At 43.5% G+C, this 18,679-nt stretch overlaps 1 protein-coding gene across 1 annotated transcript; it reads right to left on the reverse strand.

The window, feature by feature from the left end:
- Positions 1-929: 929 nt before the first annotated feature.
- Positions 930-11,893, reverse strand: LOC127556215 (cytochrome P450 2A13-like). The gene is made up of 9 exons (XM_051989234.1): positions 11,699-11,893; positions 9,873-10,035; positions 7,967-8,116; positions 7,053-7,213; positions 6,599-6,775; positions 5,463-5,604; positions 5,029-5,216; positions 3,031-3,172; positions 930-1,209 (listed from the first exon to the last, which is right to left on the reverse strand). Exons 1-9 carry the CDS (start codon positions 11,876-11,878, stop codon positions 1,025-1,027), a joined length of 1,488 nt encoding a protein of 495 aa, XP_051845194.1. The 5' UTR covers positions 11,879-11,893; the 3' UTR covers positions 930-1,024.
- Between the last annotated feature and the right edge of the window lie 6,786 nt (positions 11,894-18,679).

Genomic DNA, 18,679 nt, shown 5'->3' on the forward strand with positions numbered 1-18,679 from the left:
AACCCTGTTATCCAGCAGGTTAGCTCTCCATCCTGATTTGTATCTTCTACAAATAAGAGAAATTCTTCATCCAAGTCACCTATTAACATGTTGAATAGCCTAGGGACAAGAACAGAACCCTGAGGTACTCCAGTGTAGACTTCCCTCCAAGTTGACTTGTTAAGTAATGACTACTATCAACTATTAATCACTATTATTTGGATCCAAGTATTCACAGGATCATAGGTTTAGAACTGGAGAAGACCTCTGATGTCATTGAATCCAACCCTGTCCTCTTACAGATGAGGAGCCTGAGAAGCAGTAACTTAAAGTGATTTATCCAGAATCACACAACCAGCAAGTATTTGAGTTCAGATTGAACAGGGAAAAATGAGACTTCATCACTATGCTACCTAGCTGCCCCCTGGACCTTAAATAAATCTCCTCGATTTTCATATATATATGGGACTGGTCATTCTTTGACTAACTAGATAATTATGACCTAATTATTCTTCCCAAAGGAATCTGTTTTGTAACAGGAGAGCTGGAGAGAGATGAACAGAAATACTGCTTTAGAGACAGAGATATAATCATAGAGAGGAAGACCTAGGGAAAGAGAAAGAGACAGAAGCAAAGAATTATGGACAGTGAGACTCAGACAGAGGAAGAGCCAAGGAGACTTACACGAAAGAGTGACAGAGGTGGACAGGAAGAGACAGAGACAGAGACTAAGGTAGAACTGGCACAAATGGGGGTGGGGATTCTAATATGGCAAATTCTCTTTTGTAAGCTAAAAGACTTCCAGTCTAAGTTTTTCACTTAAGTCACTGTAGGTTCTGTAACAAGTCACTTCCCCAGTCATCTCTGTAACCTGAAGGGATTGTATTCAATGACCTCTTGAGTTGTGTCCCAGCTTCCAGAAGCCAAACAGAATAGCAGAGAGAGCTGCCTGGGAGGCTCAGACTTTATTAATACACCCTCTGCCCCCCCATCCAGGAGTCCCGAGGGCTCCTTCTGCTTCTGCTGTGGCTGCTTGGGCTCAGGCTCATCCCCGGGGCAGGAAGGAGATGGTGTAGCTGCGGGGGATGGTGGCAAAGCCCACCATCTTGGGGGAGATGTCGATGGCTTCTTTGGGGACTGGAGACTGGAAGCGAAAGTTCTGCAGGATGGTGGTGAGGAAGAGGAAGAGCTCCATTCTGGCCAAGCCTTCACCAAAACAGTAGCGTTTGCCTGAGGAATGAGAATCAGAGGTAGTCAGGGTAGGAAAGACCTTCAGGACAGAGGCTGTCAGAGTTGGGTCTGACTAACAAACAATGTCAATCCTGGAACCTCTCAGTTGAGCTAAGAGAAGAAACTAAGAGAAATGAAGAGGAAACTAGGATGAAACCCTTCCTTAGATGAGAGAATATCAGAACTGGGAGAAAACTAGAAGTCACAGTGGGGATTTGGCTGGTAGTAAATTAGATATTGACTGTGTGACTTTGGGTAAGTAACTTTCCCTCTCTCTGCCTGAAAAACGAGAGGTTTGGACTCTATGCTTCCGAAGGAAATTTCCAGCCTTATGTCTATAATGCCTTGGGACAAAAAAAAAAAGCCTAATGTCTAGAAGGGACTTAAAATACAGAAAAAGCATAGCTGGAAGGATTCTTAGGATACAGAATGTGAGCATTGGGAGAAAATTTAGAAAAAGACAAGAAGCACTGAAGATGTTTGGGTCTTGTGCCAAAAGTACCTCTATGAGGCACTCATCTGTAAGCAAGCACAGATCCTGGAAACTTCCTACTTTATCTAAATCTTCTTGTTAATTAGCTGCTATGCTTTTGTTGTTTTTAAGTTAATGAAGGACTACAAGTGCTATTAATATCTACTAAATTTTAATGCCTTAGGCCAATGAGCCTTTGCAACACCCTAGGTTTGTGTCAAGATCATAGGACTCTTGCAACATAGAATTGCTCCTTTTGTTCAACCTTCCTACACTTGCTTCTCAGCAGAGTCCTTTGCCTCTTTTGAAGCCATCCCTTGTGAGATATCTCTTCTAATCTATGGAAAATTTCAAAAGCTGTCTAATCTCTCTGTCTTTGCTCCATGAAATGCCAAAGAGGTGAACCCTCCTCCTTCCTGTTCCCTTCATCTCATTCATCTGAATCTCACAGAATTCCCCACCTGAATTTCTACATTCTACATAAACTAGCCTATTTGCTGTTGCCTAAATTGATCATTCAATTTTTCTTCTAAGAAGCTCTTTATTTGGAACACCCTTCCTCCTTATCCCTGCTTTTAAGCTCCTTAACTTTGTTCAAAGCAAGCTCCAGTGTCACCTCTGATTCTCATAATTGCCAGTGTTCTCCTTTTGCAAATTATCTTGTAGTTACTTATCTACATGAACTTGGTCCCCTCCAGTAGAATGTAAACTCCTTGAGGGATTGTCTTTTCTTGTCTTTTCCCCCCATCTCATAAGTAATTATTGGATTGAATGTTAGAATTGTGAAGGACCTAAAACCTCTAGTCCAATCTCCTTACTTTACAAATGAGGAAGCCGAGATCCAGAGAAAGGAAGGGACTTGACCAAAATTTGAGGCTCATAGAGTCCTAAGATGATAGATGCTGAGCTGGAAGGGACCTCAGAGACCCTTGCGTCCCAGGCCTGAATTTCACAGGTGAGGGAGCCGAAGGCCAGGGAAGATGAAGTGATTTGTGCAAGGTCACCCAGGTAGGAAGCTTTAAAGATGGGACTTGACCAAAGGCCTCTCACTCCAGGGACTCTTAGTGTATGTGTTTCTTCCTTAAGGAAGGAGGGATGCTGGTGAGATTTGGGGAGTTATATGTTCTGTAACACTTAACCCCATAAACACAATCCTCTGGAACCATCCTATCCACCCACCTACCCTCTCACTCTTAAGAAGCTTGGTCAAATGAAATTGATAAGTTCAGCAGGATGAATTGAAAGTAGACTCAAGGAAAGGAAGGGCTCACAAGGCTCAAGTTACACTGCTTGGGACTAGGAATAAGAATGGGGGTCGTGAAGGGAAGAAAAAAGGATTTCCTGCTCACCAATGGAGAAGGGGACAAAGGCATCACTCTTCTTGAACTGGCCCTTTTCATCCAGAAAGTGTTGGGGGTTGAAGGCTTCAGGACAGGCAAAGAAATTGCGATCCCTTAATACTGAGCCCAGCATGGGATAAACTTCTGTGCCCTAGAATTGGAGGTGAGAGAGAAGAACAAAAGAAATGAGAGATAGAGGAGGACAGAAGGAGGGGAGACAGAGAAAAAGAAATATAGAGGAAGAAAAGCTCTTAGAGCATTGGGGGGGGGGATATGGGGAGGAAATATGATGCAGCAAGTCTCAATCCATTCCTAACACAAATTAATTCATACCTAAGTAATGATCTATAAATGAATATAACATAAATCTATCAACTAAAAGCAATATAATAATCAATATATAATGTAGAGGGCCAAGTGTACTTGACACAAGTAATGCTACAACAAGGTGTTAACTCAGTGGAATTGAGATAATGATTCTTTAGTTTACTTGGACTTAGTACTTAGTATAGTTCTACAAGTTGACACCTATTATGATATATTTATAAGAGAGTATATGAGAGCTAAGAGATCTGGGAAGGAAGATAGACTCAGAGATAGAGAAGACAGAGGACTGGAGGCTGGAGGCTGGAGCCTGGAGCCTAGAGCCTGGAACCTGGAGCTTAAGCTCTTGGACTCAGACATAGACTCAAGAACAGACTTGAAGAAAGACTTGAAGACAGACCCAAAGACAAAAACCCTCATAGTGGCTGTTCTGTCTCCTTCAGTCTCCCAGTCTGCACCAGCAGTCTCAGACAGTCAGCCAGTCTACAGTCAACAGTCTACACATCTCAGTCTCTTGTCTTATCCAGTCAGCCAGACAGTCAGGAATCTGCAAATCTCAGTCTCTGCTCCAACTTCAGTCTGACTCTGATCTCTTAAATACTCTATTACAATTAAATCAATTCATCCTACTGAGTATAAGCCAATCATTATATCACTAGGGAACCAATTATCTCATCAATTCCACTGAGGTAATATCTTGTAGGATTAAATCAATCAGACTGAGTCTTAAGTATACCTTTTCAGAGTTTCTGCCCACTACATCTCTCGCTTTCTTTTGTTTTAGAACATAGGTGGTCATGCCCTGACTCCTCAGGGAGGTGAGAACCCCAAAAAGGAGGTGATCACATCCTCTCTGACTTCTCAGAAAGGGGGATGAAAACACCAAAAAAGAAGGTGATCATGCCTTCCCTGATGTTCTCAAGAAAGGAGGCAAAAACACCAAAGGGAAATGGTGAATCAAACCAGATTTTGTTAGTGGGTTTCTGAAGGGTCTCACTTGGAATGTAGACGAACACTGTTTTGTAAGTGTTTGTAAGTGTTTGTACGTACTCTCAGGAGGTGAAATGGTCAAACCTACTGTGCCTGGAGGCAAAGAATCCATAGGCTGGACAGGGACAGATTTCACTTCTCTAGGGGATATCTCAATAGTCCCAGCTGAATACAAATCTATTCTCCCTAATTGCAATCCTTTTTCCCCATCTGATTGCTTCTTGGCTGATAGATCAGGTAATCCTTTTCTTCTATCAGATTGCTTTTTGGCTGATTGATTATATAGGAATACTGACCTGCTAAAGATTCTCTGGGTGTAACTTCAGCTGCCATCAATATAATGGGTTAATTCATTCTAACCTACACAATTCTTATTCTAGCAATTAAACTTAATTCTAACCTATTTATTGGACTTACTCAGTGATACCCATAAATCACAATGACCTGAGTAAATTCAGATCAAATTGGGTAGGAATATTAAAATTATTTCCAGAAGAATAGGGAGGATTGGGAATAGGAGGGACATAGCTTCAGGAAAGTGATTCCAGGAGGCATGAGGCAAAATGACAAGACACTTAATGAAGGACAATGGGGGAACTCTCAAGTGTCAGAAAAATAGAGAGGTATTTAGAGGATGATAGAGAAGGTTCTGGAGGTGTTGGAGCTGGGGAGGTGAGAGTGAGAGACTCCTACCTTGGGAAGAAGGTAGCCCCGGAATTTGGTGTCCTTTATGACTCTCCGGGCCAGACCCATGGGGATCATATCTCCAAACCTTTGGATCTCATGGATGACAGCCTCTGTGTAGGGCATCTTGGCCTTGTCCTCGAACTTGGGCGAGCGGTTCCTCCCAATCACCCGATCGATTTCCTCATGGACTTTGGCTGTGGTTGGTGGGGGTGAGAAAACAGAATGCAGGGTGTCAGAGAGAGCCTGGGGAAGTGCTCAGGGAGCAGATGAGGTGGAGAGGATGGACATACCCTTAAGTGAGAGGAGGCTGATTTGAAGAATGAAGGGAATAATGTGTGTGTGTGTGTGTGTGTGTGTGTGTGTATGTGTGTGTGTAAGATGTTCTGGGCAGCTCCCAGAGGACCAAAAGACACTGAAGGGACTAGGGAAAGGGGAGTCACCTTCCACCTCTGGATGCTTCATTAGCAGAAGGAAGCCATAGCGAAGGGTTGTGCTAACAGTCTCCGTGCCAGCGAAAAACAAGTTTAGGGTGGTCATGGTCAGGTTCCTCATGAAGAATTCGGTGTTGGGATTTTTCTTTTCCTGGGAGGAGAAGGTAGACAGGCTCAGCTGGTCCTACCCCACCTAGCTTCACCTCCAAGCTCTTAGCCTCAAGGTCTCTTCTTGTCCCATGTCATGCCTTGAGTTCCAGCAAGGTGCAGGAGTAAAGGAGGGAATCCATCAATAGTGACTGACTAAGCTGGAATACCTTAGTTTAAAGGGACCTAAAACATATCTCTTCTCAGAGTTAAGATGAACATAGATTTAGTTTGAAAAGAACATTAGAAATTGTTAAATCTAACCACTCTCATGAAGAAGTTAAGACACAGACAGGTTGGAGCCTGCTCAGAAAAACAGCCAGTGAGTGTGAGACTTGAGATCAAAACCCAGGTACACCTAACTCCTAGATCTGCAGCTGCAGCCACTGTAGAATACCAGGAAGGCAGAGCTGGAGAGAGCTCAGCAGCCAAAGAAGCCCCACCTTGAGCTTCCTGGCAAGTGGTGGTCCATTCTCAGAGAGGAAAAAAAGATTTCCCAAGATCTTATGCAGAAAGTTAGACAAAGCTTCCAGGACAAAAAATAAGGTTCCTGATCACCCCCAGCCCCTGAACCAGCTTGTGATTATCTAAAGGGGCAGGTAGAATGGAGAATGAGGAACTTTGTGTTGTCCTTGTCTTGCTGAGCCTGTTTCTGCATCCTCTTCCACCTTTCTCTGTTCCTTATTTCTGTCTCACTTTCTCCTTTTGCCATTCTCTCGATCTCTCCTTGCCACACTGCCTCCACACTGGCAATGAGCACAAGTGCCAAAGTCTATCTGAATCCTCGCTCTGGTGGCCGCCTGATCCTGGGTGAACCTGCCTCCTGCCACCTGCACAGTGACCTTTGAGCCTCTCCTCTGGAAATCTGAGAGTGGCCATCTAATTTCTGCTAGTGAAGTCTACTTTCCAACTTCTGGGGATTCCTCAGAGATCTATAACACCCTCACCCTCAGCTCTCAGCCCATCTGCTCCATTGTCATCGCCCACTGGGCCAGTACCTCCTGCATCTTGATCAGGAAGGAGTCAATGAAGTTCCGGGGGGAGTTAGGGTCCAGGGTGGCCTGGTTCTGCCGGACCTTCTCAGTGATGAAATCATCCAGGCCTTTCAATTCTTTGAATGCTTGCTGCTGGGGTCCTGGCAGATGCTTCATCACTCCATAGAACATCTCATATAGCTGGAGGATTGCACAAAATAAGACATGGAGTATTCCCTCCCCTTCTTGGGGAGGATGATTGAGAGGTGTGGGGAGCAATAATCATGAAAAAAAGTATAGAATAGGGAACAAGGGACATAATGGAGAATAGGTGGTCAAGATAGGACACAGCGTCAGTTTGGGAACAGGGGGTCTGAATGAGGAATAGAGTACAGGAGGTAGAAGACAGAAATTATAACTGAGGAGTAGGGGATGAGAGTAGAGATACAGATGGGGGAGAGAGGTTCTTGGGGGTCACCTGTCCCATGGATGTGGCTGTGAACTGGAAGCTCCCCAACATCATACGCAACAGGGCCAGGAATTGTTTGTCCTCATATTCAAAGCGATCACCAAAGACAATGGAGCTGATGACGTTGGAGACCGTGCGGCTCAGAAAGAAGGTGGGATCGATGGCTTCCCCTGTAGCCCAGCCAGGTCAATAGAGACAGAGATAAGGAAGCACAGAGGTAGAAAGATGAAAGAGAACAAAGGCAGCGACATCAAAGGGGTAAAGTGGAAGCAGAGGGAAAAAAACAGAGGCCCAAAGAGAGGTAGAGGTCAAAAGAGACACATGGAGGTGGTTTTTCAGAGAGACAGAGATAAAGTGAAAAAGAGAAGTGGTGTATGTGTTTACAGAGAGGGGATCCACAGAGGGTAGAAATAGGGATATACAAGGGGTAAGTAAAGATTGTGAGGAGAAAGAGACAGAGAGAGAGAGAAAGAGACAGAAAAAGATGAGAGAGCGAGCAACAGAGAGAGAGAGAGATGAGAGTAAAGAGAAAGAGAGAGAGAGAGAGTTAGTTAGTTTCTGGCTTTCACATCTTTCTCCAAAAGATAGTTATTGTCCTAATCCCCAAAATGCCATAGAGCAGGGAGATGAGATGGTACAGGCACAGTTGCTGTGTCTTTTATAGATCAAAAAGTTCATGGCAGCCAAGTGGTGCAACGAATAGAACATGGCTTGAAATTAGGAAGACACTTACTAGCTGTGTGATCCCCTCCCCACAAGGCTAGTCATTTGATCCTGTTTGTCTGAGTTTCCTGATCTGTAAAATTATCAGGAGAAAAAAATGCCAAACGACACCAACATCTTCACCAAAAAACCCTCCAATATTGGGTCTTGAAATGTCAGACATGATTAAAATGACTGAACAATAGTTGATGCTCACTCACCTTTTGTGCCTCGGAAAGCCTCAATGAGGAAGCCGGCCTCTTCTTGGATGCGCTCCTCGATGCCCCTCTTGCCCATGCCGAAGTCCCTGAGGGTGGTGATGGAGAATCGCCGGAGCTGCCGGGCCCTCTCTCCATTACTGAAGGCCACACCTGGTCATTGGCAAGAAGAAGGGAAGGAACTCAGGAAAACTGGGGTTTCTGCAGGATCGCAGGTCCTGGTATGGGATCAGAGCTGGATGTACAGAGACAAGGGGGGAGAGAGAAGCTGGGGAAAGGTATAGACATGGAGAGGAACAAAGAGAGATAGCGAGACAGGGAAGTCAGGGAGGTGTGGAGGCAGAGAGATGTGGGGAGAGAGAAATGGAAAGATAGGAGAGGTGAGCAGATAGAATGAAATGGAGAGATGGAGAGAAAGTAAGATAGAAAGATGGAGAGAAAAAAGAAGAGAACGGTGGACAGGGAAGGGCAGAGAAATGGATAAAAGGAGGAAATGGGAAAGCAGCAGATGGATACCTAGGGAAGATGGAGAAACAAGGAGAGATAAAATGTTGAAGAGATGGAGGAGATGGGGATATAATAAGAGAATGAGAAGCACAGAAAAATGAGGAGATAAGAAAAGACATGAAGAGATAGAGAAATATGGCAGATAGGGATAGAGGAAGAGACAGAAAGATGGAAACATAGAGAATGTAATGTTCTCTTTTCTCAAATATAATCGTTCTCTGGGAGCAGATTTCTTGGGGTTTCTGGAGGCAGCCTCAGTTTCAGTTCAAATCAATAATCACCTCAAATGCGGCCAGCTGTTAAAAGTTCAGTCCTTTATTTTCTCTTCCAAATAGCCCGGTAAGCTTTCCTTGGTTCCAAGAGCTCTTGTTGCTAGTCCTTTGCCTCAGCCAGCTTCAGCCTCCAGCTCTCTCTGAATCCTGGCTCTGAATATCCCCGAATCTCTAGTATTTGTCCTTTTATATGCTTTTTTTAGAACTCAGAGGTTGACTCGTCCTCTGAGAGAGTGGGATTGTGGGTTCCTGACTTGTGAATTTCCCAGACTTGTGAATCTCCAACGCTATTGTGTGAACTCATGTGTGAATTCTTAAAGTTGTGAACTGAAGTACATAAGCATTGTTTCTATCATTTCCAGTGAGTTAGCACCTTGTTTCAAGTTCTGGCCCATAACAAGAGCAGAAGTGGGGAGGCAGTTAAAGACAGATGGAGAAATAGGCATATGGAGAAAAGAACAGACAGGGAGAGATGGAGGATAGAGTGAAACAAAAAGAAAGCTAGAGGTGAGGGATGTGGGAGACAATGAGAAAAAGAGAAATGGGGAAGGGTAGAGCTATAGGAAGATAAATCGGTAAATATATGGAAGAATTGAGGAGATAGGGAAGTAAACAAAAATAAATAGAGATCTGGAGAGTTAGTTAGACAAGGAAAGGCAGAGGGTGAAAGGAAGGGAGAGAGATGCAGAGATGGGGACAGAGAGAAAGATGAGAGATTCAAGAGACAGATAGATGGAGAGTCAAGGGAAGATAAAGAGAGACAGGGAGAAATAGAAGGTAAAGGAGAGAGAAAGAAGAAAGGTGGAGAGGAGAGATAGGGGAGAGATAGAGAAACACAGGGAGAAGAAGAGACAAAATAGCTAAAGATGGAGAGAGACTGAAAGACCAAGAAAGGTGAAAGAACAAAGCAATGGAGAGAGATGGTAAAACAGGAGGAAAGATGAGGAAATAGAAAGAGAAAGACAGAGAAACGTGGTGGTTGAGGGAGGTCATGGTAGCCAGGGCAAGAGAGGGTGAGGGGACAAAATGACAGTTCATGGAAGGATCTCGTCCAGCAGCCTAGAGGAGGACACACTGGCCTGGGAGAGGGCTGTGTGTGTGTCCCCAAAGGTCCCTGCCTGGACACTCACCGAATCCCTTAAAGAGCCAGTCGAAGGTGGCTTGCTCCCCCCGGCCTGAGAACTCCTCTGCTTGGTCGACCAGTGCCTCCTTCACGGCATCATACCCCGTCAGGACCACGACAGCTCTGTGTCCCAGGTGCACTGTGAAAACGGGCCCATATTTCTCCCCAATCTGGAGGGTACGAGAAGTAGAACAACCAGTGTTTTGTCTCTGAGCCCTCTTAGTCTCAGCAACTTTCAAAAAAATGTCTAATTGTGGCCTAGGTTTCAGAAATAAAACACAGACATTTCAGCACACTAAGAACATGGAACGGAATTGTGAGTTCTTGTTGTAAACAGTTTTTTTAAATTTTAAAATATATATGTATTATGTATAACATGTATATAATGTATATCTATATATACATTTTTCCTTCTTTTTCTCTTTTTTCTTCTTTTCTTCTTTTTTCCTTCTTTCTTTCCTTCCTTCCTTGCTTCCTTCCTTCTTTACTTCCTTCCTTCCTTTCTTCTTTCTTTTCTACCTTCCTCCCTCCTTCCCTCCCTCTTTTCCTCTCTCCCTCTTTCTTTTTTCTTTCTTTCTTTGTTAACTTTTTTCTTTCTTTCTTTCTTTCTTTTTTTTTTTTGTCAGAATATTGTATAGTTCACAACTCTAGAGGCTGGGGAAACCTGGGTTCAAATCCTTCCTTAGACATTAGCTCTGTGACTTTGAACAAGTCACTTCATCCCTGCCTCAGTTTCCTCATCTGTAAAATGAAGGATTTGAACTCAATGGCCTATCAAGTTCTCTTCAGCTCTACATCTATGTACCTATGATCCTCAGTCAAAGAAAGTAATACCAAAATTGCTCTTTGTTTTTCCCTCTGTGAGAAGTCAAAGCAGTAAGTTCTTATTAGACAACTGCAGTGTGCCGGGCATTGTGCTAGCACACTGTAACAGGGAATAGGCAAGGTAAGGCAAAGACAGTCCCTGCCCTCAAGGACCTCACAGCCTAACGGGCATATCCATTCCAAGCCTCTCAGCCACGCTGAGCTTCCTTAAACAAGTCTGGGAGAACCCATGTTCAGGGAAAAGAGGGCCAACTGATGCTGTATCTCTAGTGCCCATTTTCTGCCAGGAGATTTCTTTGGCTCTCCTCTCTCCATCTACCTCCCTCGGGGCCCCTCATCTCTCCACTTCCTACCCTCCCTTGAGCCCCTCATCTTTCCACCTCCTACCCTCCCTCGGGCCCCTCATTTCTCCATCTACCTCCCTCGGGGCCCCTCATCTCTCCACTTCCTACCCTCACTCAGGGTCCCTCACCTCTCCACCTCCTACCCTCACTCAGGGTCCCTCATCTCTCCATCTCCTACCCTCACTCAGGGTCCCTCACCTCTCCACCTCCTAACCTCCCTTGGGGCCCCTCATCTCTCCACCTCCTACCCTCCCTCAGGGTCCCACATCTCTCCATCTCCTACCCTCCCTCGGGCCCCTCATCTCTCCATCTACCTCCCTTGAGCCCCTCATCTTTCCACCTCCTACCCTCCCTCAGGGTTCCACATCTCTCCATTTCCTACCCTCCCTCAGGGTCCCACATCTGTCCATCTCCTACCCTCCCTCAGGGTCCCACATCTCTCCATCTCCTACCCTCCGTGGATCCTCTCTCTCAGGCTCTCACGCCAGCTCTTCTTGGCTACTATCCCCCCAATCTCTGTTGCAGCCCATCCATCCCCATGAGGATATCTCTGCTTTTCTTAGAGCCTCTTTTCCATAAGAAAATGTCTATCTCTCATTCTCTGTTTCTCTGCCTCAGTCTCTCCATGTTCCTCCTCTTGTCCCCAGCCTCCCAGTCTCAGTACCTTCATGAGAGAGTCATACATCTGCTCGGTGTTGAGCTGTAAGAAGTTGCCAATGAAAGGCAGTGGGGTGGGCCCAGGGGGAAGGCTGCTGCGGACCTTCCTCTGTTTCCATACAGAGTGCACCATCAGGACTGAGAGGCAGATGAATAGGACCCCCAGCAATAGCCCGGAGGCCAGCATGGTGGAGGTGGCAGTGTGGACTGGGAGTGGGCAGGTGCTGAGCCAAGACTTGAGTCCAGGTAGGGCTGTCCTTGACTTTTATGTGCAGAGATTGGAATTGTCACCTGGCACTTGTCCCAGGCCTTTTATATAACATTCTCAATCCTAACCCCTTCCTCCCCTGAGCTCTAGGACATAGCCAGAGGCCAAAGGGAGAAAAGGAGGGGTAGTAGAGTGGGGTGGGGTCTCAAAAACTAAGGATCCCATTGCAGAAGTAAATGGGAGAAGGATAAAGGAAAGGGTCAAGTTTCAGAGATGGAGGTTCAGAAAATCCCAGAGCTTAGAAATGTAAGTTTTTGCAGATTCTCAGTACTCAGAATTGGGGTTCTCAGATCCTGGTAATAGGGTTGATAGCATTAGGGTCCAGTCATGTGGACTGAGAAGTTTCTTGAGGTTTCAAGAGGTCTCAGAATGCAGAGATGGGAAACCCAGAAAAGGGCTGCAGAAGGTTCCTTCCTGGACCCCTTTAGGGACCAGTGATGGGAATTGGAGGAGCCATTCCATGCTCAGATAGAAAAGAGTTCAGGAGGTCTCAAAGTCCAGAGATTAAGTTGGGGGGAATCTCAGAATGCAGAGATGAAGATATAAGCAGTCTCTAAAACCAGAGAAGGAATTAGAAAATGTAGTAATAGGGCTCAGGGAAGGGTGTCTCATAGTTTGAAGATGGAGCTATAGGGGAGAGAGTGGGTATATTGGGGAAATATTGCAAAGGTAAAATAGACAGGTTTTGGAAACAGATTGGATATGGTAGAGGGGAAAGGAAGAGATAATATGGAGACCAGGATGATTTTTAGGTTGTGAGCCTGAGGGACTGGGAGCATGGTATAGCCCTCCATAGGAAAATTTAGGAAGGGGAGGGGGCTGATGGGAAAAATTAATAAGTTCAGATTCAAACAGGATGAGTTTAAGATATTCAAAAGATAGGTGGAGATGTAAGACTGGAGGTCAGAAGAGAGAACTTAGGACCAGATATGCAGAACTGAAAGTATCAACATTGAAAAGAAAAGTATCAACTTTCTTGGTATCTATGGGACACCAAGAAAAATAGAATAGAAAGAAAAGAGAAGAGGGCCTAGGACAGAATCTTGCATGACATGCATGACGTTGCAACAAAGGAGACCGAGAAGGAACAGTCGGATAGGGAGGAGAGAGGAGTGTCAAGATAATCCAGAGAGAAAAGAATGTCAAAGAGAGAGCAGGATTCATGGTGTTAAAGGAATCTGACAGGTCCAGAAAGATGAGGATTGACAAAGGACCCTCGAATTTGGCAAATAAGAGATCATTAGTAACTTTGGAAAAAGTAGTATCAGTTGAATGATGAGGGTGTAACCCAGAATATAAAGAATCAAGGAGGTACTGAAAGAAAAGGAAGTGGGACCCCTGATTGTAGATGGCCTTCTCAATGAATTTAGCCACAAAAGGGAAAAGAGCTATGGGAAAATAAATAGAAAAATGGATAGATAAAGTGACTGTTTTTGAGGAGGGGGGAGAAATGGGCATTTTAATAGGTGAAAAGAAAACAACCAGTAGACAAGGAGTGACTGAAGGAAGTGAGATCCTGGGGTTAGTAGATATGGAAATCTGTTGGAAAAGACTGAATAGAATGGGAGCTAAGCAGTAGAATCAACTCTTTATATGAGAAAGGGGTAAAGGAAGAGATAAGCAGTAGAAGGCATCTAGGTGATGTAAGATTAGGAGGGTGAAGATAAGAAAGGCTTCAGTGATTGATTTCAGTTTTTTTTTTTTTTTTCAGTGAAATCTGAGGCAAGAATCTTAGATGAAAGGGTTGTCAAAAGAACTTTGGGAGGAGATGAAAAGGTTTGAAAGAACTTCTAGCTGAATAGGATGATAAGTAAATTAGAAAGATGTGAAAGATTATCTTGTAGCAGCAAGGGCTCAGTTATAAGCTAAATTTCTTAGTTTAGGGAAAGTTAGGTGGTACAGTGGATAGAGAACTGGAGTCAGGAAGATTTAAGTTCAAATCCAGACTTAGAAACTTACTAGCAGTATGACCCTGGGCAAGTCACTTAACTCCTATTTGCTTCAGTTTCTCATCTGTAAAATGGGGACACACTGTAGAAAGAAATGATCAATCACTACAGTATCTTTGGCAGAAAACCCTGTGAACTTTGTCCAATTATTTGTCCACGGAGTCATGTAGGGGTCAGACATAACTCATCAGCAAGAGTAGCAACAACAAGTTAAATGTGGACCCCAATCGTCAGGGTTTTAGGATTTTCTTCACTGTTGTTCAATAGCAGGAATATAGGTGGGAAAGAAACAGATGGTAAGAATGATACGAGATGGAGCCTTGGCAAAACAAGGTCAGTAATACAATAAGGGGAAATAGACTCAAGAGAAGGACATTGTAAAGAAATAAAAAATGCTTCATCAAGGAGTCAAGATGGGGAAAGGAGGAAAGTGTTGCTCATGCAGAGGTGATGGCCTGGGATGGTCAAGGGATTAGAAGTCATGGTGTGGATGAAGAACAAAGTTTGACGTTTGAGATTGCAAGATGGAGAGATAGTGATAATAGATTGTGATTATACAAGGGATTTCCAAAGTAATAAACGTGGTGAGATTTTAGATGGGATTTGAGGGCAGCCAGGGAAGTTAGGAATTACAGATAATGAGGAAGAACATTCCAGACATGGGAAAAATAAATCTCTACCCCAAACTTTCATATATAAGCCATTTCTAATTGGATTTATGGGAGATAATAGTGAAGAAAATGATTAGATGTTAGGATTAGGAGTTGGGATCCTCTAACTGGCCACTTTATTTTTGTTGCTTTTTTTTTTTTGAAAGTTTCAATTTTAAAAAATTATGAACTTAATAATTATCAAAAATATGAATATCTCCAACCTCTTTGTTTTGTAAATGAAGATACCAGCTGTGGCAAAGCTGAGGTTTGAATCCTGTTTTTTCTGATTCTCTGCCTGAGAGAGCGGTCATGTGAAATATCCCCAGAAGGGATATCTGGCACATGTTGTTTTGGGCAGCTGGTCTGGGCAGGAGGGAGCAGAGCTATTGAGCAAAAGGAAGTCAATTGTGTTTTTTTAGTGCAGGGAATGGGGGTGGGGGAGGAAGAGGAGTGGTGGATTAAATAAGAATGAGAAACTAATCTGGATCGCCAATTACTTGCACCTGGCCTGGCCCAGGTCCCAGTGGCCCTTCCTCTCATTTTCTTCTGTTGATATCCCTACTTCCCCTCTCTCTAAGGCCATGGTATTGGGGGAGACAGGGTTAGGAAGGAGTTTCAGAAATCAGGACAACGTCATATTTACTATTGCAAGAGGAGATCAGGGTGAATGTGGGAATTTTGAAGAATGACCATTTGGGGTCAGGCATCGGATATGTGTCTGCAATGACAGTGAGTGGAGATAGAGAATGGATTGACTTGGAATCAGTGACCCCAGAAAGAAAGGTCCAGTCTGAAATTAGTCAGAGACTTTGTAGAGTTCTGAGTCACACAGACTTTGCGCTTAAAGTCGATCATGTCAGAGAATCTCGTGTGAGGAGCCATCGTTCTTGCCCCAATCCCTATTGATGCTGACTTAATAGAAATCAGAGTCTGGGCTCGGAGCCTAAATCACCTAAATCCGCTGCTATATCAGAGAGTGCCCGTGGAACGTGGGAATCCATAATTATGGCAATGGAAAGCGTGCTGAGCTTCATCAGAGTTCCAGGACCTGAGTTCCAATTCCACCTTTGTGGCTTATTACCAATGATAATAACCCTGGATAAATCACACACTTTTTCTGGGCCTTAGTCTTCTTATCTGTAAAATGAGAAGGGATTTGGACTGGGTAATCTATAAACAAACCTCCCAGGTAGAAATTCTGGGATCAGAAGAATTAAAACTTTGGTTTCCTATCTTTGGGAGGATATTCTCAGCTCAAATGTTTTGTTTCTCTCTGCCTGACTTTTGCTTCCATTTTCCATTATCCCATCATAAAAAGAAAGACTATTCTTCTTCCTCAAACCCTGAGATGATTGGAAGGGGTAGGGAACCAGAGAAGAATGAGGAGGGACTTGGAAGTGGGCAAGAGAAGAAAGAGTGGAGGGTCAGGGAGAAGTGACTTGCCTTAGAACTTCAGATAGAATGATTGAGGCAAGGCTCGTGGCTGACATTTCATAACTGAAATCCTCTTCAATCCAGGAAAGGACTATTATTATCCATGGTATAAGGTATCAACTCAGCTCCTTCGCCCATGCCCAACCTATCAATTTACTTTATTGTGTTGGACCAGATGGCCTCTCAGGGCCTTTTCAACTCTTAATCTCTGCTCCTGAGATCCCATGTTTGGGGCTGCCGGTAAAATAAGGCTCTTTACCTTTAACTCTGGAAATCCTCTATGTGAGGAGAAAACAAGGCCAGACTGTGAGGGTCAGTCTTGGAGGCTGGAGAAAATGAGAATTAGGAGAGAGACTTAGGGGTTGGGATAGGACTGGAGCCTTCCTGGAGGAAGGGGAGAGGCTCCAGCTCCAGGATGGGGAGAGCTGAAAGGGGAAAGCTTACCAGAAAGGGGAAGATGCCTTGTATGGGGCCCAAAAACCCTTTTCCTATAACACAATCAACAACTTTTTGAATGCTCTTGCCTCAAAATAGAAAGGACCCTTAAGATCTGGTATATCAATTATCATAGAATCATCTAATTAGAAATAATTTTAAAGGGCAAAGCTGGGAAACTGTTCCTGACATCCCCAAGACATGATTGGCCACTTTCTACTTGACCTCCATTAACAGGGAGCTTATAGAGCCCCAGGTGGATCACTGAATTCGGATTTCTGAAGAACTGAGTTCAAATCCTACCTCCCTTGTGATTTCTCTTGTGAATCTCAATTTCTTCTTTTTTTTGAGCCTCAATTTTTTCAGCTATAAAATCAGGAGTGAAAAGAACTGTAACATCTATCCTAACGTTTCTTGTTAGACTCAGATATTATATAAAATTGGACTCATATTTTATGTAAGTCTCTTTTCAAATTTTGAACTTCAAAATTTCTCCAGGGCTCTGATCTTTTCACCTTTTTCAACTGGACTGGAACCAACCTCTAAACTATGGGTGGCTAGAGCCACACAAAGCCAGCCAGCAACAGGAAAGTCAGGGATCAAAAAAAGTTTAATTTCAAGGAGAGGAAAATGCTTGCAAGCAGAAGCTCTGCATCCTAAGAAGGAGAGCTTAACTTGTTGGGGCAAAGTCCGGGATTATCTACATACATATCTACAAAAAAAGGTGTATGTACATACACGTACAGACATCTACCTCTACATCCCACAACACCATCCTTCTGAAGTCTTGAGTAAGCAGTTCCCATGATTGATATTTCTCAGGCTTTAGTTCCATGGCAACAGTTTCTCAAGCTGAACCTTGTGATTGTTCAGTGGGATATAGAACCAGAGTTAGTGTAGTGGGAAGAGGAGTACAGTATTGATTTGGTTCACTTAACAGTTACAAAAAACAGGTATTGTGAATTTGTTGAGAGATGTGGTGGATCACCTGCTTCTGGCTCTCGAGACTCTAGGAAATAGGAGGATCTCTAACCAATCGAAAATCATAAAGTCCTCAGTGAACATCAGGTTCTGGTCAAAGTAATAAACTTTGCCAGAGGGTGAGATATCCAGAGTGCAAAAGATTGTTATTATGTCAGATTCAGGACAAAATAACATAATAATTGCTGGGTCTTTATCTCTAGAAAACACGGTGTCTCCAAATAGCTTGACATCTTGTTTATTTGGACGTCCTCTTGTTGTTCAGTTATTTTTATCATGTCCAACTCTTTGTGACTCCATTTGGGGTTTTCTTGGCAAAGATATTGATGTAAATTGGCATTTCTTTCTCCAGATTTTTACAGATGAGAAAACTGAGATTTAAGTGACTTATCCAGGGTTACAAAACTAGTAAGTGTCTTAGTCCAGATTTGAACTCAGATTTTCCTGAATTCAGGCTGAAGAGAACATCATATCTGGGGAAAGACAAACAAATCATAATCTCCTGATGCCCTTATCAGTTTTCTTTGATTCTGGAATCTATCCCAAGATGGGATAAGGAGAGGGTGGGTTTTCACTTATAAAGTAATTCTGTTTTCAGACAACTGGACCCCCTAATTTTGAAGAAGAACACTTTTATCTTCTCAATGATCTAGGGAAGTGAAGAGGATTCTCCAAATGGTGCTTAGCTAACTTTTGTGGAGATGTCCCAGGATACTTATTCTGATATGCTTTTAAGGTCCTCTTGCAATATTCCAAATTGCCCCCAATCAGTCAGTAATTATAGAATCGGGAACTAGTTTTCCTAAAAAGCAAAAGAAGAGGCTTAGGGAGTAGATGGCAAGTTCCATTGTCTGCAACCGAGGAAAGAAAGATTGGCAAAAGGCAAGGTCAGCAAAACTGAAGAACTAAGAAAAAAAGCAAATTTTGATCAATTAAAAATTTTCCTTATCATTCTCTGTGACCTTTGATTCACATTTCCTCAGTATTGTAGGCTTTATTCTTTAAGATACATAGGAAAAGATGGATAAACAATCTATCCTTGTCCCATGCTGGAATGCTTGAAGAATATTAAATATGAGTTCATTCCCATCTGTGAAGTTCTATTATATTAGGGAATGAAAGAAAGAAGAAGGGGTAGGGGTGAAAAACAAAACAAAACATGGGAGCTTCAGAAAGAATATTCTTGCCCCAGAAAACTGTGACATATCAGGTACAGTCAAAGGACTTCCACTGGCAGTGTCTGTCTTCCCAACTCACTTATCCCCAGA

The sequence above is a fragment of the Antechinus flavipes genome, chromosome 3 (assembly GCF_016432865.1).
Source record: "Antechinus flavipes isolate AdamAnt ecotype Samford, QLD, Australia chromosome 3, AdamAnt_v2, whole genome shotgun sequence".
Taxonomy (NCBI): domain Eukaryota; kingdom Metazoa; phylum Chordata; class Mammalia; order Dasyuromorphia; family Dasyuridae; genus Antechinus; species Antechinus flavipes.

What these genes read in the sequence shown, in the direction of transcription:
- LOC127556215 (XM_051989234.1), bottom strand. Translation starts at nt 11,878, where the DNA reads ATGCTGGCCTCCGGGCTATTGCTGGGGGTCCTATTCATCTGCCTCTCA. An exon ending in TCCTGATCAAGATGCAGGAG is followed by an intron (nt 5,605 to 6,598) that starts GTACTGGCCCAG and finishes TTCTCCTCCCAG; the next exon opens with GAAAAGAAAAATCCCAACAC. An exon ending in CTTTGTCCCCTTCTCCATTG is followed by an intron (nt 1,210 to 3,030) that starts GTGAGCAGGAAA and finishes CTCATTCCTCAG; the next exon opens with GCAAACGCTACTGTTTTGGT.